Genomic DNA, 26,630 nt, shown 5'->3' with positions numbered 1-26,630 from the left:
GACCCCAATGGGTATAGGGTGGAAGTGATGTCAGCTTTGGGGCAGACCACCGATACATTTCCTCCATCCCTGTGAGCGCCACAAAGTGCCGTGGTTTTGGATTTGACATGCTAGATATATTTTGTACTTTTAGAGCTCGTGTGAACTGCAGCTGACAAACTGACGTTCAGGAGCTTTTCTGCGTTTTTTTCAGCAGCCCCTGAACTCTCCCTATTGTTTTCCTCTGTGTCCGTGTACACGTCTGCATTTACATTTGAGTTTACGGTCAGTTTTTTGAATGCAGAAAACTTGCGTTCAGCAGTCGATGTTATCAGCATTTCAAATGCAAAATGCTTGTAAACGCGGCAAAACACATTTATAAGCGTTTGCAATTTTTTTTTATCTCTTCCAGTTCTCAATGCTGTCCAGAGCCTTTTTTCATCATCAAAAATGCATGCAAAGCATTTTCAAGCTACTCAGATGGACAAAACACTGAACACAGGATGTTCCTACCAAGCTTGTCACACGTGGTAATGACCGATTCACACCTCAGACCTCTCCCACCCTTGGAAACAAAAGATATGTTAATGACCAATTCACACCACAGACCTCTCCCACCCTTGGAAACAAAAGATACGTTAATGACCATTCACACCTCAGACCTCTCCCACCCTTGGAAACAAAAGATACGTTAATGACCAATTCACACCTAAGACCTCTCCCACCCTTGGAAAGAAAAAATACGTTAATGACCATTCATACCTCAGACCTCTCCTACCCTTGGAAACAAAAGATACGTTAATGACCAATTCACACCTAAGACCTCTGCTGCCCTTGGAAACAAAAGATACGTTAAGGACCAATTCACACCTCAGACCTCTCCCACCCTTGGAAACAAAAGATATGTTAATGACCAATTCACACCTCAGACCTCTCCCACCCTTGGAAACAAAAGATATGTTAATGACCAATTCACACCTCAGACCTCTCCCACCCTTGGAAACAAAAGATACGTTAAGGACCAATTCACACCTCAGACCTCTCCCACCCTTGGAAACAAAAGATATGTTAATGACCAATTCACACCTCAGACCTCTCCCACCCTTGGAAACAAAAGATACGTTAATGACCATTCACACCTCAGACCTCTCCCACCCTTGGAAACAAAAGATACGTTAATGACCATTCACACCTCAGACCTCTCCCACCCTTGGAAACAAAAGATATGTTAATGACCATTCACATCTCAAATTCCTCATGAAGACCCCCTGCCAAGTGGCCTTAATGACTCCCTCCACCAGACACCTTTCCCACCCTTGGAAACAAAAGAAATGTTAATGAGCAACTCACACCTAAGCTAATCTCAACACATACTGCTGTCTCTGCTTCTACTTTCTGTATTTCTCTGAAACAGTCTGAAATAGTTAATAATTTACCACTTGTCAGTGCATTCTGGGCATTTGGGAGGTTCTCTTGTGCTTCTCTTTAAAAAACGCTTCTAAACACAAACGCTTCTAAACGCGTTATACAAACGCGGCTAAACAGACATTTTTTAACCTATGTTTTCCAGTAGTCAGTTTCCATCATTCAGAAGTTTCCCGTGTACATGGGGCTGTCAGGAATGGACTTGCCAATAACGGTGGGACTCACCTGCCTTGTGGGCTGCAGTACCAGGGCTGGCCAGCGGGTGCTCTCAGCAATCAGAGACTCACCCCTGCAGTCAGCCAAAACACCTGAAGCTGATTGCAGGGGTTGTATTTAAGGAATGGCCAGATTCACAGTCAGGGCCTTGGTGTGTTTTTCCATGGGCCCCTGTATCTTGTAACCTGCATTCCTGTTCCTGTTTCTGCCTGACTTGTTGCCGACCCTGCCTGATCCTGACCTCTGCTGACTTCTCCTGTTTGATCCCTGGCTTGTGACCCTGACCATTCTCTCCGCCTGCTCCTCCTGTACCTACCTGCCCGATAGTTATCGACCCGGCCTGCCTGACTACGTTGTGCTCTATATGTGTATGTACCTGTGTATCTATATCAGTTAGGTTTGGGTTTGTTTCACCTTGTTGTATGTATTTGTGTTAGCTTGGGGTTTGGTGCACTGCGTTTATGTTTGTATTGTTAGTCTCAATAAATTATATTATTTACTATATCTGAAGCCTACGTTTCCCTGTGTCAGTCCACACACTTCTGGTCACACCCGCATCCCTGACAGGGGCCTTAACACGTGAGTTGTTATAACATTGATAAACTGTTTGCCCATTTCTGCACTTCTTAGTGCTTTCCTGTCTACTGGGATCACACAAGAGCAGAGGGGGAAACCGCATGAGATTTGGACAGGAACTGCATTCCTGTTCAAATCATATGCAATTCTTTGCACTAAGATTTGAGCCCATTCATTTTTTATGGGCTCAAATCACATACCGCAAAGGTATGGTTTTTCGGGAGTACGAGTGCAAGTATTCTGTATCGGTGCAACCATAACTGATAACATTGTAAATGTTCATTTTGAATTTGTGACATGGCATTCAGGGATGGTTGATTGCATTGTGACAATGCTCATCTCCATCATAACCTTCCTGCCCCTTTAAAGGAGAACTCCGGCCCTCCCTTTAGTCTTGAATAGTTGTACCGGCTCCTCTCCTAGGCTGAAAAAGGATTACACTGATTTCACCACACACTGTGAGTTTCTCACAGTGTGCATTAAAAGCTGCAGCAACTCAGATAGAGCCCACCTTATTTTCCGGCTGGAGGACGCCCAGAACCCCTTTTCTCCCGAGCCTGACTTTCTTTGGTTTGCCGCTTTCATTCGTAAGTTGTGTAATAAAAATAGCAAAACTTTATTTAAAAATGTCTTCGGTACATTATTGGGGGGGTTTGGAGAAACCAGGGAAGACAAAAATACAGGGAAATTAAACTTCAGCTTTAAATTTAAAAAGAGTTGCTGCTATAATCAATTTTGTGCTCTGGCCTCTATTACCAGTCACATTATTTCTGCTCATGGGGATCAGTTACAGGACAAGGAGATTAGAAATGATTTAAGAAGGCTTTGGAGATAATTAATTTATTCATAGGTGGCTTCGGCCTGCAGTTAAAGCCCAACTCCTGGCAAAACAAAAAAAAAGTTTTCCCATGCAACGAGGCTGTGCCCACACTGCAAGGGTCAACTGCTCATTTCTGTCTAGGGGATTGAAGAACGGAGATATACTTACCTAATCCTCCAACCCATCACGAACCAGACCTGTCGCTGTGGCTGCTGACCCCCCCCCCCCCCCGTAGCCTTGTGCGGTGGACTGTTCCTGACATCATTACGCCCATAGACCTGTTCTGGGCAGGAGGACATCAGGAACAGTCCACTGCTGGATTGTGGGGGAGCGCTGTTTGCAGGTGGAGCAGAGGATCGGGTGAGTATAAGCTTTCTCCAACCCCCTAGACCAGGGGTCTCCAAACTATGGCCGTCCACGTGTTGAGGAACTGCAAGTCCCATGAGGCTTTGCAAGAGTCTGACAGCCACAGGCAAGACTCAAAGAAGCAGAGGCATGATGGGACTTGTAGAACTTCAACAGCTGGAGGGCCATAGTTTGGCGACCTTTGCCCTAGACACAAACAAGCAGTTGACCTATGCAGTGTGGGCACAGCCCCATTGCATGGGAAAAGTTTTGGGTTTTTTTGCCCAGAGCTGGGCTTTAACTGCAGGTAAAAGCCACCTATGAATAAATTAATTAAAAGCGGAGCTCCACCCAAAAGGGGAAGTTCCGCTATAAGGACTGCTCCCCCGCTTGCCATTAAGGATTGGCACCTTTGGGGAGCAGGTACCCGAATTTGACAGGTACCCACTCCCACTTCCGGTCCAATCACCTAGGCGATCAGAAGTGGAAGGTGTCCTCCCTCCCTGTAGTCTTTTGAGACACGCGACAGGTCCCAGAAGACTACAGGACCATTCATCAAGCGCAGCGCTACTCGCGCATGCGCAGTGGGTACCCGGCTGTGAAGCCGCAAGCTGTCACAGCCGGGTGCCCACACTGAAGATGCCGGCCTCCTGGAATACAGGACGGCCGGTGAAACGGACTGCGGGGGACACAACACAGTACCAAAGAGACAGGTAAGTGGCTGTTTTTTTCAAAGTCAGGAGCTACAGTTTTTGTAGCTGCTGACTTTTATTTTTTTTATAGCTTGAGTGGAACTCCGCTTTAATAATCTGTAAAGCCCCCCTGAACTGATTTTGGATCTCCTTGCCCTGAAACTTTTTTTCTGCCCGGAGTTCAGCTCGAACCTCCAAAGCTGCTTTGACTTACGTCAAGCTGCTTTTATTTTCCCAACAACTGGTGCAAACAAAAGCCTGTCGACTTAGGCCCTAATATAGACAATTGCAGTTACCTTTATCCATGCCTCTTACCTGATCTCGCAGCATATTCAGCGTTTCCATTTGCTTCTGACGGTTTTGTTCATCCTTGGCGAAGGCAAAATAGCCCACACCCAGCTGCCTGGCCTCTGCAATAGCAAAGCAGACGACAAGTTTATACGATTTATCAAAAAAAAGTTTCTGTACTCACTGTAAAATCCTTTTCTTGCAATCCATCAATGGACAAAGGAAGTCATGTACTTTCTGCTTGTACTGCTGTCTACAGGAGAACTGGACATTGGCAAACAAAAAAAATATTCCATTTCGATCTGCAGCCAGATATGATTTCTAAGGGCTTCTTCATACCATGTTCATTAACCACTTCCCGTACGGCCCATGTATATAAACGGTCGGACGGTGGCAGTGCAGGGTTGGGTGGCCGTTTATAAATGGCTTTCCAAGCCCCCTGCTTGTGTGCGCTCCCTGGGAGCGCGCAGCACCACGATCCGGTGCCTGCTGTGTGAAACACCGATCATCGTACGGGACCTCTGTGTGAGGTCCCGATCATGTGATCGCTGATTAGCCAATCAGCGATCACATGCAGAGTAGTAAGCAAGATGTCACTTCTGACATCATTGCGTACTACGTGTGAAATCTGTGAATGATCACAGAGGTCACATGGTACAGGGCTATTCACAACAGCCTTGTACCATGTGACAAGCTGTGACCAATCACAGCTCACTCAGTAGTTCTCAATGGCTGCAATAATGCAGCTAGAGAGGAAGAGAAATGATTGCTTTTACAGCCTTTATGGGTGTAAAAGCAATCAGTGTTAAAAAAAAAAAAATCTTCATCACCCCCCACAAGTAGTTCAGTGTCACTATGGTGACACTATGGTTTACATACTGTCACCCTAGCAGTACAGTGTCACGCTTTACTACTTGGGTGGGGTGATGAAGATTTTTTTTTTACACCGATTTTACACCGATTGCTTTTACACCCATAAAGGCTGTAAAAGCAATCATTTCTCCTCTCTGGCTGCATTCTTGCTATCATAGAGAAATACTGTGTGACCTGTGATTGGTCACAGCTTGTCACATGGTACAAGGCTGTTGTGAATAGCCCTGTACCATGTGACCTCTGTGATCATTCACAGATTTCACACGTATCCCAATTTTCACACATTTCACAGGCATGGGCAATCAGTGATCACATGATCGGGACCTCGCACAGAGGTCCCGTAAAATGATCAGTGTTCCACTGTGTCCGGAAGACGGCCACCCGACCCTGCACTGCCACCGTCCGGCTGTTTATATACAATGGCCAGACATGAAGTGGTTAAAATTATGGACAGTCTTGAGGCACCCTATTTTAGAATGGGGTGCTTCAAGACTGTCCATGATTTTAAAGGGTGCCTCGGGACTACCCATAATTTTTAAAGGGTGCTTTCACTGAAAAAAAGTTGGGAAACACTGCTCTATATATAGCAAATACTGGACATGAGCAAAAAATATATTCCAAAAAGATAAAGCTTCTATACCATTGTCCCTTATGTCTTCATAATGTAAGGGACCAATCGGTCTCTTCGAGGCTTCTTCCTCTTCCTGCTCCCACTGCTGTCTTTGCATCTCCTGTCTCATATCCTCAGACAGTAAAGTCTTTTCCTGAGCGGCCGGTCTGTAAAGACACAGAGGAGGTTGATCTTTCAAACATTGACATTTTACAAAGTTTAGGGACTTCTTATACTTCTGAACAGAGAAAGTATAACCATACAGGGTGTGGTAAGAAGGGCTAAAGAAATCAAAAAGCCCTCGCACCAAATCAAAAAGCCCTCGCACCAAATCAAAAAGCCCTCGCACCAAATCAAAAAGCCCTCACACCAAATCAAAAAGCCCTCGCACCAAATCAAAAAGCCCTCGCACCAAATCAAAAAGCCCTCGCACCAAATCAAAAAGCCCTCGCACCAAATCAAAATCGTCACCAATACCGGTATTGGTGCATCCGTACTTTACAGTGCTATACATGGATTCATTTGGAAAGCTTTTTGATTCCTTTAGTCCCTTTCCACCATAACTTGGATGTTTTTACTGTCTTGTTGGGTCCTGCTCAATAGAAGCCTTGATTTCATTACACTGAACTTATGATGGCAAAAACATCGTAAAAAGCTGTACTCAAAGACGGGGTACAGGTTATCACAGAGGAAGGGTGCAGGTTATCACAGAGGAAGGGTGCAGGTTATCACAGAGGAAGGGTGCAGGTCATCATAGAAGGAGGTTATCAGGGTCTGCCCTGAAGTCTGGAAGGAGGATCTATGGTCTATTTTCTTTCCCCAACCGGGGGTCTCTTTTCTGGAGAGCCCTCATCAAGTACTTGGTGGACTGGCTTCTCTAAGGAATGGGGTCCACCTGGCTTTGGCCTAGGTACAGTGCCTTGACAAAGTATTCATACCCCTTGAAATTTTCCACATTTTGTCATTTTACAACCAAAAATGTAAATGTATTTTATTTTGATTTTATGAGATAGACCAACACAGAATGGCACATAATTTTGAAGTGGAAGGAAAATGAGAAATGGTTTTCAAAATTTTATATAAATAAATATGTGGAAAGTATGGCGTGCATTTGTATTCAGCCCCCTTTACTCGGATACCCCTAACTAAAATATAGTGGAACCAATTGCCTTCAGGAGTCACCTAATTAGTAAATAGAGTGTAATTAATTCTCAGTATAAATCCAGCTGTTCTGTGAAGCCCTCAGAGGTTTGTTAGAGAACATTAGTGAACAAACAGCATCAAGAAGGCCATGGAACACACCAGACAGGTCAGGGATAAAGTTGAGAAGTTTAAAGCAGGGTTAGGTTCTAAAAAAATATCCCAATCTTTGAACATCTCACGGAGCACTGTTCATCATCTGAAAATGGAAAGAGTACGGCACAACTGCCAACCTACCAAGACATGGCCGTCGTAAACTGACAAACCGGGCAAGGAGAGCATTCATCAGAGAAGCAGCCAAGAGGCCCATGGGAACTCTGGAGGATCTGCAGAGATCCACAGCTCAGGTGGGAGAATCTGTCCACAGGACAACTATTAGTCGTGACCTCCACAAATCTGGCCTTTATGGAAGAGTGACAAGAAGGGAGCCATTGTTGGCAGAAAGCCATAAGAAGTCCTGTTTGTGAGAAGCCATGTGGGGGACACAGCAAACGTGGAAGAAGGGGCTCTGGTCAGAGGAGACCAAAATTGAACTTTTTGGCCTAAAAGAAAAACACTATGTGTGGGGGGAAAACTAACACTGCACATCACCCTGAACACACCATCCCCACCGTGAAACATGGTGGTGGCAGCATCATGTGGTGGGGATGCTTTTCTTCAGCAGGGACAGGGAAGCTGGTCAGAGTTGATGAGAAGATGGATGGAGCCAAATACAGGGCAATCTTAGAAGAAAACCTGTTAGAGTCTGTAAAAGACTTGAGACCGGGGCGGAGGTTCCCCTTCCAGCAGGACAACGACCCGAAACATTTAGCCAGAGCTACAATGGAATGGTTCAGATCAAAGCATCTTCATGTGTTAGAATGGCCCAGTCACAGTCCAGACCTAAATCCAATGGAGAATCTGTGGCCAGACCTGAAAATTGCTGTTCCCAGACGCTCTCCATCCAATCTGACAGAGCTTGAGCGATTCTGCGAAGAAGAATGGGCAGAAATGTCCCTCTCTAGATGTGCAAAGCTGGGAGAGATGCCCAAAAAGACCGGAATTGCAAAGAAAGGGGGTCCTACAAAGTATTGACTCCGGGGGCTGAATACAAATGCTGCCACACTTTCCAGATATTTGTAAAAAATGTTGAAAACCATTTCTCATTTTCCTTCCACTTCACAATTATGGGCCACTTTGTGTTGGTCTATCACAGTGATGGCGAACCTTTTTGAGCCCGAGTGCCCAAACTGCAACACAAAACCAACTTTTTTATTTCAAAGTGCCAACACTGGAATTAATCACTTGCCTACCGGGCACTTCTACCCCCTTCCTGCCCAGGACAATTTTCAGCTTTCAGTGCTGTTGCACTTAACAATGACAATTGTGCGGTCATGCAACACTGTAACCATATGTAATTTTTATCATTTTTTCACACAAATAGAGCTTTTTTTGGTGGTATTTAATCACCACTGGGTGTTTTATTTTTTGCACTATAAATGAAAAAAGAGCAAAAAATTAAAAACATAAAAGGTTTCCTTTGCTTCTATTCTAAAATTTAGCAAACAGGTAATATTTCTTCTTTGATGTGCGTTGGTGAGGCTGCACTGATGGGCATTGAAGAGGCGGCACAGATAGGTAGCACTGATGAGGCGGCACTGGTGAGCATTGATGAGGAGGCACTGATGATGCACTGATATGCAGGAAATGATGGGCACTGATAAGCGGCACTGACTGATAGCACCAACTGGAGGCACTGACAGACGGCACTGACCAGCGGCACTGCTGGGCATCACTGATGGGTGGCACTGATGGGCAGCACTAATGAGGTGTCACAGATAGGTGGCACTGATAGGCGACACTGATAATGGGTACTGATAGACAACACTGATAGGTGGCACTGACATCACTGCTGGGCACTGACTGGCACAACTGCTGGGCACTGACTGGTGGCACTGACTGGCAGCACTGCTGGGCTGCACTGATGGGCACTGGTGGGTGGCACTGGTGGGCACAGGTGGGTGGCACTGGTGGGCGGCACAGGTGGGTGCATTGCTGGGCACAGGTGGGCACACTGCTGGGCACAGCTGGGTGCATTGCTGGGCACAGGTGGGTGCATTGCTGGGCACAGGTGGGCGCACTGCTGGGCACAGGTGGGCGGAACTTGTGTGTGGCACTGCTGGGCACCGATCATCAGAGCACTGATGATCAGTGACCCTGATGATCGGTGCCGTTCCCTGCTCTGACAACTGCCGGTTTTCGGCAGTACTTTCCTCACGATCTGACAGCGTGAAGAAAGTGCAGCCGAGAACCAGCATTTGCATTTCCCGGTGATCAGCGTGTCATTGGACACGGCTGATCACGTGGTAAAAGGCCGCTGTGATTGGCCTTTTACCACGTCACGTGATCAGCTGTGTCCGTAGGACACAGCGATCACGGAGATCGCCCGGTGCGCAGGAGAGAGCGTTCTCTTCCTCTCTTCCTCCTGGCGTGCCCACTGAGATGGCTCTGCGTGCCAGCTCTGGCACGCGTGCCATAGGTTCGCCATCACTGGTCTATCACATCCAATCCCAATAAAATACATTGATGGTTTTGGTTGTAACATGACAAAATGTGGTAAATTCCAAGGGGGATGAATACTTTTTCAAGGCCCTGTAGACCACAGCATGTCTTACTCCTGATAGAAGCATGTGCCCCGGGGGGTTTGGGGATTGAGACCCTTCTCTTTCGGAGAATGGACCACTTACAGTACCCTCATTTTCATGGTTCACATCTTTTGTTCACAGGGTTCGAAAGTTTTTTTCATTGGTCATGTACCACCATCACAACCACTGAAGTGGGTACATCTGACGGGAAAATTCACATTAACCCTATAGGGATGATTTACTAAAACTGGAGGGTGCAAAATCTGGTTCAGCTCTGCATAGAAACCAATCAGCTTCCAGGTTTTTTGCCAAAACTGGACTGAACAAGCTGAAGTTAGGAGCGGATTGGCCACCATACACAGCTGCACCAGACTTTGTACTCTCCAGTTAAGTAAATCAACCCCAATGTGTTCTGTGCAAGGCACGTGCCTTGATGACTTACTTTTTTCCTTTTAGATCTTTGTCCATTTTCAAAAGGTCTGGAAGGTCCTTCTTCATACAGCGTCTTGATCGGCCCAGCGAATCAACATAATCCACCCTATGGACAGGAGAAATCACAACCGATCACACAGATATTTAAACACTTGTGCATGGCACATGCAGATGAGCTCTAAACATTGCCAGAGGTAACCATCGCAGGATTTCTAGGAGTTCTAAACCTTAGCAAAGTAGAATTTGGATTGCTAAAGCACTGTGTATCAAACAATTGTCTTTTCACCTTTTTTTTCCAGCCCGCGCAAGACGCGGCCCACACGACCGCGTGTATGTGAACCAGGGCTAAAGGGCCAGGAATTGCCGGCGCCAAAGGGTTAAAAGAGAAAGTTTGCACGGCAATACTCCCGCTGTCCAAGGTGCACTTCTGCCCTCTACATCCTCCTGAGGGTGCGTCATCATTACACATTACAGAATTGTGCGGCAGTAAGGACTGTCCACCATCGGAGGAAAGACAACGAAGCAGAGGGTGCAAAAGCATACAGAAGAATTTAAAAACCGTAAATGCAGATGAAAGAATGGGAAATTTGGCTTTAAAGCCGAACTTCAGCCTTCTTGTCTTGCACAGGTGTACCGGCTCCTCCCCTGAACTGAAACGGCCTAATCTGATTTCACTGCACACTGTGAGCTTCTCACAATGTGCATTAGAAACTGCAGCAAGTCAAACAGAGCTCCGCCACATGTCTTGGCTGGAGGACATCCAGCATCACCTAGTCCAGGGTTTCTCAACCAGGGTTCCATATAAACCAACACTTGCGCTCAGATTTTAAACAAAAATAAATAGAATATAAGCAGCTTGCACATATAAAAGGCAATATTATGATGTAATGAAGAAAATGCAGCGCTAGTTATAGAATGATCTCATCTCACTTTAAATAAAGTCCATACAAGTTCCCAAATGGATAGAAGCACGTCACGGCCCTGAAGACGTCTTTTTGATGACGAAACATGTAGGGTGGAGCCTCGCCGTGTCTGGAGGGACGGCGGCCATCTTGTCGGTTAGAAACATCCTATTTTATCATGCTGGTTGTCTTATATACTGATGTACGTGGAACCTAAATAAATTTACCAAATTAGATTTTTAAATACTACACTAGGAGTTGCTTTTCCTCTTTATTCATTCCCTGACCATCGGATGGGAGTTTCTGCCATTTGGAGATCATTGAAGGTGGAGAAGCTACTTTTCATTCTGGAGGGGGATCTCTATTGAGGATCGATTGCTGTATTGATGTTATATCAAACTGCGCATGTTGACCGACTTTGTGCGGTCAAATTGTCTGGTAAGAGGCCAATCTGTTTTGGGTGTATGGTGATGGGTTTTTTGGATCGAACTTTTCCCTTTATGCACCTGCGTCCATTCATTTGGGAACTTATATGGACTTCATTTAAAGTGACATGAGATTATAGAACTAGCACTGCATTTTATTCATTTACATCATAGGGTTCCATGATACCCTAGGGTTCCTCCAGAAGTTTGCTAAGGGTTCCTTGAGCAATTTCTGCTTCTATGGTAAGTTCCCACTGACACCATTCATCTTTTTAGCTATGTGATGGAAGTGACTTTTGGGGGTGGGGGGGGGGCTGTCTCAGCTCCCCATGTTCCCATTATGTGCAAGTCACCCTGTGCCTGTTAGGGGTACAGGGTGAAATGTTCTAATATTGGTGTGGGGATTGTTCATTGTTCTCTGCCATGCGGATGCATCCCATTGTTCTAGCAAACTATTATGGGATGTACGGTTTGTGTATTGGTGTGGGGGTTGTTCATTGTCTACTGCAACCTGGTGTATCCAATTGTTCCATTGTGTGTCTTACTTGGGAGCAAAGGATTATGGGATATATGTGTTTGTACTGGCTTGGTGGGGGGAGGTTCCGAGCAGCCCTTCCCCCTGATGGGACGGCCTGCTGATGTGTTTTCTGTTACTGAATGTATTTCCCAGCCCTGTGTATATATCTTGTGTTTGTGTTAAAATAAAGCAGTCCACTTCCTGCCTTAAGAAGCCTGGTGCTGTCTTGTCCTGTATGGTCAGCGGTGGTGTCTGTGGATGGTGTCCGGACAGGGAAGCGGGAGTCTAACAGAAATGCCCCAGTGCAGTCGGGATCCGGTTCTGTTACAAGCCATCTGTAACAAGGTACAGTAACTCTTCCCAAGGACCTCAGGTGTAAGGAGCATTCTTCCCACTGACCATCACACCAATGTATCATGAGTTGTAGATATGGTAGGCATTTAGCCGGGTTCCCTGAGATCGGAAAGTTATCTCAAGGGTTTCTCTGTGTTGAAAAGGCTGACCAAGTCGTTTCCTCCCCATCCTGGCTGTCCCTGGTCCACCCTTTTCAAATATTAGGTGTTCAATCATGGAGGCTCAGCATCACGTGTTACCTAGGACAGTCTGCATGTAAATGCAGCTTGCGTAACACCACCCACTCCTCCAGACTGACATTTTTCCATCAAGGAATTTTGATATTTGCATAACTCCTCCCAGGAGTAAACCCACACTCTGTATCAGGCTCTTGAGATGAGTACTGAGGCAGGGTGCTGCGATAGTTTCAGGAAGCTATGTACAGCACCCTGCCGGCCCCTCCTAAAAGCCGTGGTTTACCTGCATTGCATAGAGAAGCACAGAGACCCGGTGACTGGCTCCAAAATAAGGTATGTAATAAAAACTGAAAGGTTTTATTTAAACATTTCATTGGTGTTTCATTGGTTTCATTCTCCTAGATTGTAAGCTCAAAGGATCAGGGCCCTCCTATCCCTCTTGTACTGAACTGTATTGTTGCTGTATTGTCTCCCGTTATATTGTAAAGCGCTGAGCAAACTGTTGGCCCCATATAAACCCTGTATAATAATAATAATAATTGGTGTGTTGATGAGGAGGAACCAGTGACGGTTACACGGGTTAAACTGTAATTGGGTTTACATGTACTTGCCATGAAGTAGTTCCTCTGAAACACACTCACCATTCCTCCCCGGGGTCTTTAGGACCCGGGACTGGCATATCCGGCGCTCTCACGTCCTCCTCCCCTTCGTCTGTCTTCTGCTCCTTGTGACACAATGTCTGCGCCTCTCGCTGCTTGTCTATAATCTTCTGTGCAAAATCCACCAGGTACAGCTCCTCCGTCTCCTCATCTGCCGGGCAAAGACGGCTTGTCATTAACGCAGGAGAAAGGAATGGTTAAGCAGTATGTTCCAGCATCCGCTGGCATGGAAAATAAAAATAATGGGAGCCGAAACCGGGCGCTTTGATGCCGCGCTTCAATATAGCACAAGAGAGACTTGAAAGGAGCACGTGAAGTGCGCCGGATGAGAGGCTCTCGTCTCGCACATAAAAGCACCAGCTGTGTCGGCATTGAGCACCTCAATTTACCAATAATGAGCTGAAGCAACAGCGAGGCCAAGAGATAGCGAATCGCCCGGCTCTGAACCTGTATGAGTCACAATTGTGCGTGCTGATACATACACAATGATGAGCCGATTCTGTACCGGCAATGAAGAGAAATCACAGACCATTATGCATGTCAACTCATTTAACCTTTCAGAAGGTGGGAATAGAAAGCAGAAAAGTAGATGAACACCTGAACATTTTACAGAATTGCAATCATTTTGGTAATTTAGGGCTGATTGAAGCCCAGAAAGTTAAAGCGTATGTAATGCAGCACAGTGGCTAAGTGGTTAGCACTTCCGCCTGGCAGTACTAGGGTCACCGATTTGAATCCCAACCATGGCAATACCTGCCTGGAGTTTGCATGTTCTCTGTGCCTACGTGGGTTTCCACGGGGTACTCCAGTTTCCTCCCACACTCCAAAGACATGCTGGTAGGTTAATTGGTTTCTATCTAAGTGGCCCTAGTATGTGTATGAATGTGATTTAGGGACCTTAGATTGTACACACCTTAGGTGGAAGGAATGTGTATGAATGCGATTTAGGGACCTTAGATTGTACACACCTTAGATGGAAGGAATGTGTATGAATGTGATTTAGAGACCTTAGATTGTACACACCTTAGGTGGAAGGAATGTGTATGAATGTGATTTAGGGACCTTAGATTGTACACACCTTAGGTGGAAGGAATGTGTATGAATGTGATTTAGGGACCTTAGATTGTACACACCTTAGGTGGAAGGAATGTGCATGAATGCGATTTAGGGACCTTAGATTGTACACACCTTAGGTGGAAGGAATGTGTATGAATGTGATTTAGGGACCTTAGATTGTACACACCTTAGGTGGAAGGAATGTGTATGAATGTGATTTAGGGACCTTAGATTGTACACACCTTAGATGGAAGGAATGTGTATGAATGTGATTTAGGGACCTTAGATTGTACACACCTTAGGTGGAAGGAATGTGCATGAATGTGATTTAGAGACCTTAGATTGTACACACCTTAGGTGGAAGGAATGTGTATGAATGTGATTTAGGGACCTTAGATTGTACACACCTTAGGTGGAAGGAATGTGTATGAATGCGATTTCGGGACCTTAGATTGTACACACCTTAGGTGGAAGGAATGTGTATGAATGTGATTTAGGGACCTTAGATTGTACACACCTTAGGTGGAAGGAATGTGTATGAATGCGATTTAGGGACCTTAGATTGTACACACCTTAGGTGGATGGAATGTGTATGAATGCGATTTAGGGACCTTAGATTGTACACACCTTAGATGGAAGGAATGTGTATGAATGTGATTTAGGGACCTTAGATTGTACACACCTTAGGTGGAAGGAATGTGTATGAATGTGATTTAGGGACCTTAGATTGTACACACCTTAGGTGGAAGGAATGTGTATGAATGTGATTTAGGGACCTTAGATTGTACACACCTTAGGTGGAAGGAATGTGTATGAATGTGATTTAGGGACCTTAGATTGTACACACCTTAGGTGGAAAGAAAATTACTTGATTCCCCCATCAACACTGTCAGTATTGATGGGGGAATCCCTCTGCAGCGCTATTGTGTTCTGCTGGTGGGGATCCTTCCCCACTACTGGTGGCTATGGATCATATGCAAAAAAAAAAAAAAAAACAAAAACCATTGGACAGCCTGGTGTAACATAAATGTAAGATTTGGGTAGTTGAGATGTGATCAGTAGAAATATGTAATTGTATATCTAGCTTAGTTCCCTGTTATTAAAGATAAATGTTCAGTATTCAGTCAGAGACATATGTTCACCAATTAGCATCTGAAAGGACAGAGCAGCTTCTAGGCTGGAGGTGACACCTAGATGCCAATAAAACATTGTCACCTATGTAGTCACAGTTTGCCACCTTCTAGAAATCTAAAAAGAAGGGCTCTAGCCATTTCGGCTTCGGGTAGCAGCAGGAGACCAGGAGAGGGCTCCGATCTGTCTGGGAGCTATGACTTATATACCAGATCAAAGGAAAATATTTAATCGCTCATGAAAGATAAAATATTAGTCGCAGAGAGATGAAAATACTTCCTTCTGATTGGACACACTGTAGGCTACATCTGCATGTAAAGCTGTATTTGTAGCCTCTGTAGAATCCCAGAGAAACGCAGAAAACAGTTACTGATTGATCATTTGACTTTAGTACAACTAGCCTGTTAATAGATGGGTCAAATTCAGCCAGTCCCTGCTGGACAAACCGAGATTCGATCTGCCTATGGCCACCTTCACTGTCATGATGTTAAAAAAGAAATGAAAGCACTGAAGCATTATGGATCACAAAGCAATGATCTGAATCGTTTCCTTGTAATCTTACCAGGAAAATCTCCTTTGGTCATCTTCTCATACAGGAGTGCTTTCTCCTCCAACTTCTTCCTAAAAAAGATAAAAGATTACAACTCATGTTATTTATTTTTTTATTAAAAGGCATTCATATAGCGCCAAATAACTATGCAGCACTGTACACCCACATAAGTACTTACCTTCAGGAAGTAAAGAGTAAGGGCAATGCATACCACTCGTTCCCACCATCTTAACCATATAGCATTATCTCCAAAATGACAGGTGCACTTCGGTACAAACAAGAATCATTCCAATGACTGACCTGGATTTGTCAAGTGTGTTGTCCTCTTCAGCTTTCTGCTCGGCATCTTTCTCTGCTCGGGCTGAGACCCCAACATTTTGCTTATTCCAGATATTAGGCTTCTGAAAAGAAAAAAAAATTATAATATATATTATAAAACAAATTATATATATATATATATATATATATATATATATATATATATATATATATATATATATATACACATACACACACGCACATACACACACGGCTCAAAAAAATTAAAGGAACACTTTGTAATCAGAGTCTAGCATCAACTCAATGAAACTCCTGGGATATTGATCTGGTCAGGTAAGTAGCAGAGGGGGTTGTTAATCAGTTTCATCTGCTTTGGTGTTAATGAAATGAACAGGTGCACTAGATGGGCAACAGTGCGACAACCCCCCAAAACAGGAATGGCTTTACAGGTGGAGGCCACTGACATTTTTTTCCCTACTCCTCTTTTCTGAATGTTTTTCACTAGTTTTGCATTTGGCTAGGGTCAGTGTCACTACTGGTAGCATGAGGCCATACCTGGACCCTACAGAGGTTGCACAGGCAGTCCAACTCCTCCAGGATGGCACATCAATACATGCCATTGCCAGAAGGTTTGCTGTGTCTCCCAGCACAGTCTCAAGAGCATGGAGGAGATTCCAGGAGATGGGCAGTTACTCTAGGAGGGCTGGACAGGGCTGTAGAAGGTCCTTAACCCATCAGCAGGACCGGTATCTGCTCCTTTGTGCAAGGAGGAACAGGATGAGCCCTGCCAGAGCCCTACAAAATGACCTCCAGCAGGCCACTGGTGCGAATGTCTCTGACCGAACAATCCGAAACAGACTTTATTATAAATAAAAGGATGTGCAAAGTATTTTGTTAGAAATTGCAACTGGTTGAATCATTGCAGACTGTTTCTTTCAGCTTTGTTGCTTTTCTTCTAGCTCCTGCGAAATGACAGGGTTCATTCACATGTGCAATTTCACACACTGCAGTTTCCTGCCGCAATAATCTATGAATTCCTGCAGATGGAACAGACCGGTGTGTGCAAAAATAGCTGCAGCCGCTGAGTCCCTACAATGCAATGACAGGCTGTCAGTGGCTGCAGACCCTAAAATGACAGGTTCCATCCACACAGACGATTTAGTACGCTGCGATTTCCTGCGGCAAGAATCTACGGATTCCTGCAGCTGAAATGGACAGGTGTGTGCAAATAGCTGCGGCCGCTGAGCCCATTCAAAAAAATGATAGGCTGTCAGTGGCCGCAGCTATTCCTGACCGTTCGCACAGCCAGATGTGACCTGTGATGACTGACTGTGCGGACATTTTATGTCCATACTTAAAAATCCCTCCCTGGACCCCACTGACCCGAACAACCTCAGACCCATCTCCCTGCTGCCATTTACATCCAAACTCCTCGAGCGCTTAGTCTACGCCCGCCTATGCTCTCACCTCAATGACAACAACCTCCTCGATCCCCTACAGTCCGGCTTCCGTCCCCTACACTTCACCGAAACTGCCTTACTCAAACTCTCCAACGACCTGCTAACCGCCAAAGCTAATGGCCACTATTCAGTGCTCCTACTCCTTGACCTCTCTGCGGCCTTCGACACAGTTGACCACCCCCTCCTCAAAAAACTACACTCCCTCGGCCTCAGAGATTCCGCTCTCTCCTGGCTCTCGTCCTGCCTATCACAACGCTCCTTCAGTGTTACCTATAACGCTGCCACCTCCCCCTCACTCTACCTCTCTGTTGGGGTCCCTCAAGGCTCTGTCCTCGGGTCCCTTCTCTTCTCCATCTACACCTCTTTCCTTGGCCAACTCATACACTCTCACGGCTTCAACTACCACCTCTATGCCGACGACACACAAATCTATCTCTCAACCCCCCACCTCACCCCCTTGGTCTCAGCCCGAATCACACACCTACTGAGCGACATATCAGACTGGATGTTGCTCCACTTCCTTAAACTGAACCTCTCCAAAACCGAGCTCCTCGTCTTCCCCCCAGCCCGCATACCACCCCCCACTGACTTCTCCATCACGGCCAACAATGCCACCATCAGGCTCACCCCGCAGGCCAGAGTACTGGGTGTCATTCTTGACTCCAATCTATCCTTCCAGCCCCAAGTCCAATCTTTAACAAACTCGTGCAGACTCCACCTCCGCAACATGCAGACTCCACCTCCGCAACATGCAGACTCCACCTCCGCAACATGCAGACTCCACCTCCGCAACATCGCCAAAATCCGCACGTTCCTAACCCCAGAAACCACTAAACAGCTCATCCACTCCCTCATCATATCACGACTCGACTACTGCAACTCCCTCCTCACTGGCCTGCCTCGCCGCTGGCTATCCCCGCTTCAGTCCATCCTGAATATGGCTGCCAGACTCATTCACCTTTCCAACCGCTCCATCTCCGCCACCCCCCTCTGCCAATCCCTCCACTGGCCTCCACTCAGTGTCCTCCACCCCCCTCTGCCAATCCCTCCACTGACCTCCACTCAGTGTCCTCCACCCCCCTCTGCCAATCCCTCCACTGACCTCCACTCAGTGTCCTCCACCCCCCTCTGCCAATCCCTCCATTGGCCTCCACTCAGTGTCCTCCACCCCCCTCTGCCAATCCCTCCACTGGCCTCCACTCAGTGTCCTCCACCCCTCTCTGCCAATCCCTCCACTGGCCTCCACTCAGTGTCCTCCACCCCCCTCTGCCAATCCCTCCACTGGCCCTCGATCCCCTTGTGTATCACATTGTATTGTTACTGTACTGTCTCATGTATTGTCTCCCATTGTAATGTACAGCGCTGAGCGAACTGTTAGCACTTTATAAATACTGTATAATAATAATCAAACCATGCTCACCGTAGGTAGTAACTAGCTGTGTGAATGATGACGGATAGTTGCAGCTGGGGACAGCCTGCCATTGAACTGTATTGGCTTAGCAGTTCTGCAGCTATTTGAACGCACCTCCGCAGATTCTAGCCGGTGGAGATCGCAGAGTGTGTGAACGGAGCCTTAGTGGAGGGGCTACAGACATGTCTACAGGGGTGGTGATGACGCTCATTATGTTCACACATAAGAAGAAAAGAATTCTATCGTGCTACCTACCTTAGGGATCGCTTTTGGCTTTGAGGGCCCATCAGCAGCCTTGGAAAATTTATCACGCTTGAATTCTTCTTGTTTGCGGAAAAGTTCGGCTTTAAGGTCGACCAGCTGCAAAGGAACACAGACTATGTGAGAAAGGAGCTGCATAATATCACCTGTACTCAGTAAGAAAACGAAGAAAAAAAAAAGAAAATCGGTTACCTGAAAACTTCATTTCTAAGGCTACTTTCACTGATCCACATAAGCGTTTTTACCGCGCTTTTGCCGTACTTTCTGAGCGCGACTTAAAAACTACACCAGAAATGCTTCTCAGAGGCGGTTTTTTTAGGCGTTTTCCATTGATTTCAATGGGAAGAGCTGTGCTTGGAGCGTTTTTTTTTTACCCCCCAAACGTGCCCCAAAGATGCAGCAAACAGGAGTTTTACACCGCAATACCTCAGTGTGAAAATATACATGGATGTACAGTCACATACATAGATGTACAGTCACATACATAGATGTACAGTCACATACATAGATGTACAGTCACATACATGGATGTACAGTCACATACATAGATATACAGTCACATACACGGATGTACAGTCCCATACACGGATGTACAGTCCCATACACGGATGTACAGTCCCATACACAGATGTACAGTCCCATACACAGATGTACAGTCCCATACACAGATGTACAGTCCCATACACAGATGTACATTCCCATACACAGATGTACATTCCCATACACAGATGTACAGTCCCATACACAGATGTACAGTCCCATACACAGATGTACAGTCCCATACACAGATGTACAGTCCCATACACAGATGTACAGTCCCATACACAGATGTACAGTCCCATACACAGATGTACAGTCCCATACACAGATGTACAGTCCCATACACAGATGTACAGTCCCATACACAGATGTACAGTCACATACACAGATGTACATTCACATACACAGATGTACATTCACATACACAGATGTACATTCACAGACAGACATATACATTCACAGACATACATATACATTCACAGACACACATGTACATTCACAGACACACATGTACATTCACAGACACACATGTACATTCACAGACACACATGTACATTCACAGACACACATGTACATTCACAGACACACATGTACATTCACAGACACACATGTACATTCACAGACACAGATGTACATTCACAGACACAGATGTACATTCACAGACATACATGTACATTCACAGACATAGATGTACATTCACATACATAGATGTACATTCACATACATAGCTATACATTCACATACATAGATATACATTCACATACATAGATATACATTCACAGACATAGATGTACATTCACATACATAGATATACATTCACATACACAGGGAAGCGTTTTTCTTGAGTTTTCTTCAAAACTCCTCCGTGTGAAAGCCGCTTAAGAATCTTCTAGAACGGCACCAGAGAGAGCGGCTCTGCCCACTGAAAACAGATGGAGCACATGGGATCATGGAGCCATAAAACGGAGGCTGCATTTAACCCCTTCCAGTCCGGACGCTTTCCTCCCCTTCCAGTCCCGACGCTTTCCCCCCCTTCCAGTCCCGACGCTTTCACCCCCCTTCCAGTCCCGACGCTTTCACCCCCCTTCCAGTCCCGACGCTTTCACCCCCCTTCCAGTCCCGACGCTTTCACCCCCCTTCCAGTCCCGACGCTTTCACCCCCCTTCCAGTCCCGACGCTTTCCCCCCCTTCCAGTCCGGACGCTTTCCCCCCTTCCAGTCCGGACGCTTTCCCCCCCTTCCAGTCCGGACACTTTCCCCCCCTTCCAGTCCGGACACTTTCCCCCCCTTCCTGTCCGGACACTTTCCCCCCCTTCCTGTCCGGACACTTTCCCCCCCTTCCTGTCCGGACACTTTCCCCCCCTTCCTGTCCGGACACTTTCCCCCCCTTCCTGTCCGGACACTTTCCCCCCCTTCCTGTCCGGACACTTTCCCCCCCTTCCTGTCCGGACACTTTCCCCCCCTTCCTGTCCGGACACTTTCCCCCCCTTCCTGTCCGGACACTTTCCCCCCCTTCCAGTCCGGACACTTTCCCCCCCTTCCTGTCCGGACACTTTCCCCCCCTTCCTGTCCGGACACTTTCCCCCCCTTCCTGTCCGGACACTTTCCCCCCCTTCCTGTCCGGACACTTTCCCCCCCTTCCTGTCCGGACACTTTCCCCCCCTTCCTGTCCGGACACTTTCCCCCCCTTCCCTCCCAGGCCAATTTCCAGCTTTCAGCGCTATCACACTTTGAATGACAATTGCGCGGTCATGCAACACTGTACCTGTATGAATTTTTTAGCATTTTTTTGAGACAGATAAAGCTTTATTTTAGTGGTATTTATTCACCGCTGGGATTTTTATTTGTTTTGCTATGTAAATGAGAAAGCCCAAACATTTTGAAAAATAGTGTTTTTCTTATAAAATTTTGCAAATATATAATCTTTCTTCATAAATCTCGGCCAAAATGTATTCCGTTATCTTTTTAGTAAAAAAAAAAAAAAAAATAGTTTATAACCAAAAATTATAATTTTTAAAAAAAATGTTTTCCTTTTTTATATTATTATTTTTTTTTCTACATACGGACACTGTACTACTTGTGGGGGGTGATGAAGATTTTTTTTTTTTTTTTACACTGATTGCTTTTACACCCATAAAGGATGTAAAAGCAATCATTTCTCCTTCTCTTTGGCTGCATTCCTGCAGCCATTGAGAAAGACTGTGCGAGCGAGCTGCGATTGGTCACAGCTTGTCACATGGTACAAGGCTGTTGTGAATAGCCCTGTACCATGTGATCATTCACAGATTTCATAGGCAGTAAGCAATAATGTCAGAAGTGACATCTTGCTTACTACTCTGCATGTGATCACTGATTGGCCAATCAGTGATCACATGATCGGGACCTCTCAGAGAGGTCCCGTCCGACAATCATGGTGCTGCACGCTCCCAGGGAACAGCTTGAAAATGCGGGCGCTGTTTATAAACGGCAACCCGCCCCTGGACTGCCACCGTCCGGCCGTTTATATACAGCGGCCGGACGGGAAGTGGTTAATAGATAATATAAAAAGTGTATACTTGTGAGCTACTATGATTAAAGAATGTTTACAATTAATTATTTAAATAAATTGGTGCATCAACACATGAAACACATACTCAAATCATTATGTGAAAAATAGACAAAAAATAGAATAATATATGTGTTGCGCTCCTCAAAATATTATTACATAATATATATTGTAATGTATATTTGAAATAAATTAAATAAATAAATAAAATAAATATAATCTCATAATAATATGATGTGAATAAAGTGAAAAACGTGCCCAGTGCTGTGGTTAATATAGAGATACCTGGAAAATGATGATGTGTGTAATATTCAAAAAAATATTATCTATTATGCCACAAATCAAATAAATAAAGAAAAACCTCTTTGATTGATAATAAACGAGTGCAAAAAATTATGCATGTGCAAAAATAGCAAATATTGCCTTAAACACTGAAAAATGTATATATATATATATGTGATGAAAAAAATGTATATAACACCCAACATTTATTTATTAATATTTTTTATATAATCAATTGGGTGTTATATACATTTTTTCATCACATATATATATATATACATTTTTCAGTGTTTAAGGCAATATTTGCTATTTTTGCACATGCATAATTTTTTGCACTCGTTTATTATCAATCAAAGAGGTTTTTCTTTATTTATTTGATTTGTGGCATAATAGATAATATTTTTTTGAATATTACACACATCATCATTTTCCAGGTATCTCTATATTAACCACAGCACTGGGCACGTTTTTCACTTTATTCACATCATATTATTATGAGATTATATTTATTTTATTTATTTATTTAATTTATTTCAAATATACATTACAATATATATTATGTAATAATATTTTGAGGAGCGCAACACATATATTATTCTATTTTTGGTTAATAGATAAACAGCGATGTTAAAATGATTACACATTTAAGTTGCTATGAAGCCCTTTTGTTTTTATAAGCCTCGACATTTCCTAAAATTTCCTTTGATTTAAATACGGTTTTGGTTCAAATACATATTTTTTTTTTATCTGGACAAGCAGATTGTCATGAGGGACAAGTAGATTGGGACACTGATTTAGTCCCTAGACAAGTCGTTTTTTTCAAAAATTTCCACACCCCGATGTAAACCATAAACTAGTGGTGCACCGAAATGACAATTCTGGTGCCGAAAACGAAAATTCAAAATGTACTTGGCCGAAAACCGAAATGCGCAGTTTTTAAACTTTATATATATATATATATATATATATATTTTTTTTTTTTTGGAAATAAATACACTTTGATTAAAAAAAAACAAGAAAAAAAACAAAACACACACACATATATATATATACACAGTGGGGATGGAAAGTTTGGGCACTCCAGCTAAAAATGTGTATTAATGTGCATAAAGAAGCCAAGGAAAGATGGAAAAATCTCCAAAAGGCATCAAATTACAGATTAGACATCTTATAATATGTCAACAAAAGTTAGATTTTATTTCCATCATTTACACTTTCAAAATAACAGAAAACAAAAAATGGCGTCTGCAAAAGTTTGGGCCCCCTGCAGAGTTAATATCTTGTACTGCCCCCTTTGGCAAGTATCACAGCTTGTAAACGCTTTTTGTAGCCAGCCAAGAGTCTTTCAATTCTTGTTTGAGGTATCTTTGCCCATTCTTCCTTACAAAAGTCTTCCAGTTCTTTGAGATTTCTGGGCTGTCTGTCACGCACGGCTCTTTTAAGGTCTATCCATAGATTTTCAATGATGTTGAGGTCAGGAGATTGTGAAGGCCATGGCAAAACCTTCAGTTTACGCCTCTTGATGTAATCCCCCGTGGATTTCCAGGTGTGTTTAGGATCCTTATCCATTTGTAGAAGCCATCCTCTCTTTAACTTCAGCTTTTTCACAGATGGCATCAAGTTACCATCCAAAATTTGCTGAAATTTGATTGAATCCATTTTTCCTTCTACTCGTGAGATGTTCCCTGTGCCACTGGCTGCAACACAACCCCAAAGCATGATTGATCCAACCCCATGCTTCACAGTTGGACAGAGGTTCTTTTCATTCAATTCTGTGCCCCTTCTTCTCCAAACGTACCTTTGCTCATTCCGGCCCAAAAGTTCAATTTTAACCTCATCGGTCCACAGAACTTGTTTCCAAAATGCATCAGGCTTGTCTATATGTTCATTTGCAAAGTTCAAACGATGATTTTTGTGGTGAGGACATAGAAGAGGTTTTCTTCTGATGACTCTTCCATGAAGACCATATTTGTACAAGTATCTCTTTATAGTGGAATAGTGACCACAACTCCAGTGTCTGCCAGATCTTTCTGGAGGGATCGTGCAGTCAAACGTGATTTTGAATTGTTTTTCTCACAATCCTGCGAGCTGTTCTGTCTGATATTTTTCTTGGTCTTCCAGATCTTGCTTTAACTTCCACTGTTCCTGATGACTGCCATTTCTTAATTACATTCCGAACAGAGGATATTGACATCTGAAAACGCTTTGCTATCTTCTTATAGCCTTCTCCAGCTTTGCAACTATTTTCAGTTTCAGTTTTCTAGACAACTGCTTAGAAGAAGCCATGGTGCTGATTGTTGGGGCAAGGTCAGATGAGTCCGGGCATTTAAAACCTTTGAGATTGACATCACCTGGTCTTCCCAGACGATGATTGAGAACAATCCATGACACTGGCAGGTCTCAGCTTGGCAAAGGGGGCAGTGCATGCTATAAATTCTGCAGGGGGCCCGAACTTTTGCAGACGCCATTTTTTTGTTTTCTGTTATTTTGAAAGTGTAAATGATGGAAATAAAATCTAACTTTTGTTGACATATTATAAGAATGTCTAATCTGTAATTTGATGCCTTTTGGAGATTTTTCCATCTTTCCTTGGCTTCTTTATGCACATTAATACAAATTTTTAGCTGGGGTGCCCAAACTTTCCATCCCCACTGTATATATATATTTTTTTGCAAAATATGAGGGGGGGAGAGAGGGGGGGGGGAGAGTCTTGCAACCGCAAGACTTTTCATATAAAATATAATAGCGGACTGGAATTCTTCTTCTTCTTCTGTATTTCTGTCACATATGGTGCGCTCCTGTGTGCTCCCCTGCCTCTACAAGGGACAGAAGTAATTATGGGGTTAATGCCGGCTGTAGAAGGGAAGAAAATCGGACAATTTTTTTTATCGTTGGTGATCGAACGACCGATTTTTTTTTTTTTTTTTTTTTAAATCGGCCAATTTTTCGACCAGTCTATGGCCTGCTTCAGGGCCAAGTCACACCGCATGCAGTCCAGTGCAGTTTTTTTTCTACATTGAAAATACATGGGAAAGTAGCTTATGTGGTTTCCAAAGGCCTAATTCACAGCATGCGGTCAGATCCAGAATAGAAGTAGAATATGCTGCATTTTTCCAGCACTGGACTGAACTGAAATGCAGTAAAATGCATCAAAAACACACCAGGACCCAGTACAGTGAAAAAAAATACGAAAAAATCCAGAAACGCATCAGTAACGCAATGGAACGCGTTAAAAACGTGCAAGCAGAAACACATCTGGAATGGATCTGTAGTGCGTTTTTGTGGTGCAAACCGGCCCTTAAAGTGTCACTAAAGGCAAAACGTTTTTCATTTCGGATAGAGCACGGCACGGTTATTTGCCATCTGTGTCCTCATTGAAGAGATTTCCCTTCACTTCCTGTCCCATGGCTAAAACAGGAAGTGAGAAAAATTCCTCCAACATGAGGGAATCCCTGGTTGCCACCAAAACTAGTGTCCCCATTGGAAGATTTCCCTTCTATTCCTGTTATGGCTTCTGACTGGTTGCTATGGGTGACCACACAGGAGAGGCTGGCTTCTCATTGGTTATGTGCTACCACACAAGGAGATTCTGGGTTCTGATTGGTTACTATGGGTCACCGCACAGGAGAGGCTGGCTTCTCATTGGTTATGTATTACCACACAGAGATTCTGGGTTCTGATTGGTTACTATGAGTCACCGCACAGGAGAGGCTGGCTTCCCATTGGTTATGTGTTACCACACTGAGATTCTGGGGTCTGAATTGGTTGCTATAGGTCACCACACAGGAGATGCTGGTTTCCCATTGGTTGCTATGGGATACCTCACATTTCTCCTGAACGAGGCGCTCCCTTTCCAGGCTCAAGGGATGTCCCTGGACATTATTTTTATAGGACTGCCAGAGGGGCCCTGGGGAAGAACTACAAGTCCCAGCATGGACGGAAACAGCCGGATGTGACTGAGCTTTGTTTGTCACTCACCGAGGACGCCGTCACCTCCAGCACC

General features: G+C 44.5%; 1 protein-coding gene across 1 annotated transcript in view; it reads right to left on the bottom strand.

Moving 5' to 3' along the window:
* Positions 1 to 26,626, bottom strand: part of CCDC174 (coiled-coil domain containing 174) — a gene marked incomplete at its 5' end in the record, with an annotated part of 41,793 nt that extends 15,167 nt beyond the window's left edge. Inside the window, 8 exons of the mRNA XM_089667841.1 lie at positions 4,369 to 4,463; positions 5,855 to 5,991; positions 10,091 to 10,186; positions 13,096 to 13,264; positions 15,863 to 15,921; positions 16,151 to 16,251; positions 19,256 to 19,360; positions 26,606 to 26,626. Of these exons, the coding sequence (XP_089523967.1) occupies positions 4,369 to 4,463; positions 5,855 to 5,991; positions 10,091 to 10,186; positions 13,096 to 13,264; positions 15,863 to 15,921; positions 16,151 to 16,251; positions 19,256 to 19,360; positions 26,606 to 26,626 (783 nt within the window). The remainder of the gene's footprint in view (positions 1 to 4,368; positions 4,464 to 5,854; positions 5,992 to 10,090; positions 10,187 to 13,095; positions 13,265 to 15,862; positions 15,922 to 16,150; positions 16,252 to 19,255; positions 19,361 to 26,605) is intronic.
* Between the last annotated feature and the right edge of the window lie 4 nt (positions 26,627 to 26,630).

The sequence above is a fragment of the Staurois parvus genome, unplaced genomic scaffold (genome assembly GCF_062004578.1).
Source record: "Staurois parvus isolate SC_StPar_1 unplaced genomic scaffold, SC_StPar_1.0 ptg003604l, whole genome shotgun sequence".
Lineage (NCBI taxonomy): Eukaryota > Metazoa > Chordata > Amphibia > Anura > Ranidae > Staurois > Staurois parvus.
The sequence above is the reverse complement of the archived record's forward strand: the minus strand, read 5'-3'. Positions and strand labels throughout refer to the sequence as shown.